Source organism: Apis dorsata, unplaced genomic scaffold (assembly GCF_000469605.1).
Source record: "Apis dorsata unplaced genomic scaffold, Apis dorsata 1.3 scaffold_52, whole genome shotgun sequence".
Classification (NCBI taxonomy): domain Eukaryota; kingdom Metazoa; phylum Arthropoda; class Insecta; order Hymenoptera; family Apidae; genus Apis; species Apis dorsata.
In genome coordinates this window covers 2,298,770-2,300,730 of record NW_006263353.1, presented here as the reverse complement: position 1 = coordinate 2,300,730, position 1,961 = coordinate 2,298,770, and the positions used below count along the sequence as shown (strand labels likewise).

General features: G+C 19.4%; 2 protein-coding genes across 3 annotated transcripts in view; both read left to right on the top strand.

Annotated features, from left to right (window-relative positions):
* The window catches only part of LOC102678522 (F-box/LRR-repeat protein 7), an 11,894-nt gene that overhangs the window by 2,358 nt on the left and 7,575 nt on the right, over positions 1–1,961 (top strand). The window contains exon 4 of one of the 2 annotated variants that reach the window (XM_006609260.2): positions 289–293. The exons of the other annotated variant lie outside the window; for it this stretch is intronic. The gene's annotated coding sequence lies outside the window, so the exon portion shown is untranslated. Of the gene's footprint in view, positions 1–288; positions 294–1,961 lie in introns of those variants that run through there. 2 annotated transcript variants of the gene reach the window in all.
* On the top strand, positions 605–1,540 carry LOC102678662 (rhomboid-related protein 4-like). Its single transcript, XM_006609261.2, has 2 exons — positions 605–839; positions 906–1,540. Exons 1-2 carry the CDS (start codon positions 717–719, stop codon positions 1,524–1,526), a joined length of 744 nt encoding a protein of 247 aa, XP_006609324.1. The 5' UTR covers positions 605–716; the 3' UTR covers positions 1,527–1,540.

Here is a 1,961-nt window from a genome sequence, read left to right as displayed (position 1 = left end):
TATATATATATATATATATGCATGCATGCATGTGTATGATACGCATCGTTTATATTCGTTGTTTATATATAAGTTTATATACTGTGTGATTTGTAATATGCAAGAAAACATTTTTTATTATTTATTGATTTTATAACTTAATATACGAAAATTAATATTAAAGTTCAATGTAATATGTATATTTATTTTATAAATAAACATTTTTTTTAACTTCTATCAAATTGCAAAAAATATATTAATATTTTATAATTTCATCAAAAATAATTTTAAATAAATATTGAGATATAGATATAATTTAAAAAAATAAAATAAAATATTTAATATTTTCACAAATTCATACGTATTATTTATTCATATGTAAATAAAATAATATTTTAAAAGAAAGTATAATATAAAGATAATATAAATCGATCTATATTTTCTTGATCAATGCGGTATTCATTTGTTGGAGTAATATGTTTGATAAACTTATTTCATTGCAATAATAAAAATAAATATTATAAACAAATATTATTTTTATTATTATAAAGCAAAAAATACATAATACAATTTGAATATTTTATATAATAAAATATATTTTATTTTTGCGTGTATGTGTGTTATAACCTATAACATAAAAATAAATCTAATTTTAAACGTTCATATGATTCAGAATATAAATGAAGTTTTTAAATAATCAATAAAAAAATTTTACGTTTATAAGTTAATATTGAATTATGAGACCTATACAAAGGAGACAACATGGTTTGCAATATGGCATTTATTTGCTATATATGCAGGCTTTAAATTTTGGTATCGATAAAATTCCACCAGCTACTTTACTTACGATCATTGCACAAGTAAGTAATTAATTTATGAATGAAATTAATAAATTAATGTAATTATTATAAATAATAACATTTTAGGTTTTACTTTATATTGGCTTCATAAAAGTTCCATGGAATGCAGAAGAAGTATGTATATCAGCAATAAAAATATTTAAATATCATGATTGGAATTCTTTTATAATATCAAACTTTGAACATGGTTCAGATATGCATTTGTACTATAATATGGTATCTTTAATCTTGAAAGGTTCATATTTAGAACCTATGTATAAAACAATGAATTTTGTTATTTTATTAACTATTCTTTCATTTGGATGTAGTACTATGTATATAGGATTAAGCTATGTTTTAATGCAATTAACAGGAGATTATGGATATTATGTACAATGTGCTATTGGATTCTCTGCTATTTTATTTGCATTAAAAGTAATTGTAATTTGTGAAGAATATGATAGGATTCATGATGTTGGAGGACTTAGAGTTCCTAGTAAAATTGCTGTTTGGGTTGAATTGATTTTAATTCATCTTTTAGTTCCACAATCTTCATTTATAGGTCATCTTGGGGGTATTTTGATTGGTTGTTTATATTGTTATACTTTTATTGGTGAAATGATTGATAATATAATATATATCATAACCAGTATTCCTATTATACATGAAGAACAATTTTATAGACGACGCAATTCATTATTTAGATAAATTTTGAATTAAAACTATTATAAAAGTTTTAACTCTTCAGATGCGGATTCTCAAATGTTTCAAATTATTTTTATTTTATTTCATTTTACGAATCAATTATTACGATATATCTAATTTTTAGAATATATATCTTTGAAAAGTTATTAAATCCAAAAATTTTTCATTTTTAAATAAAAATTTTTAAAATGTTTTTTTTTTACATAAAAGTAATTAACATATATAATAAATTAAAATATTTAACTTAAAAATATCCCATACGAAAAATTAAGAAAATTGTTCGCGACTGAAAAGTTAATAGATATTATATTCTTATAAAAATTTTATTAAAAAATTTTAAAATCTGTAAATTTATAGAATTTAAAAAAATTCTATAAACATTTATATACATTTTTAAATACTTATGTATATTAAAATGGTATTATTATATAACTTTGC

Coding starts and splice junctions, on each gene's coding strand:
- LOC102678662 (XM_006609261.2), top strand. CDS start 717: ATGAGACCTATACAAAGGAGACAACATGGTTTGCAATATGGCATTTAT. Junction 840..905: donor TACTTACGATCATTGCACAA/GTAAGTAATTAA, acceptor ATAACATTTTAG/GTTTTACTTTATATTGGCTT.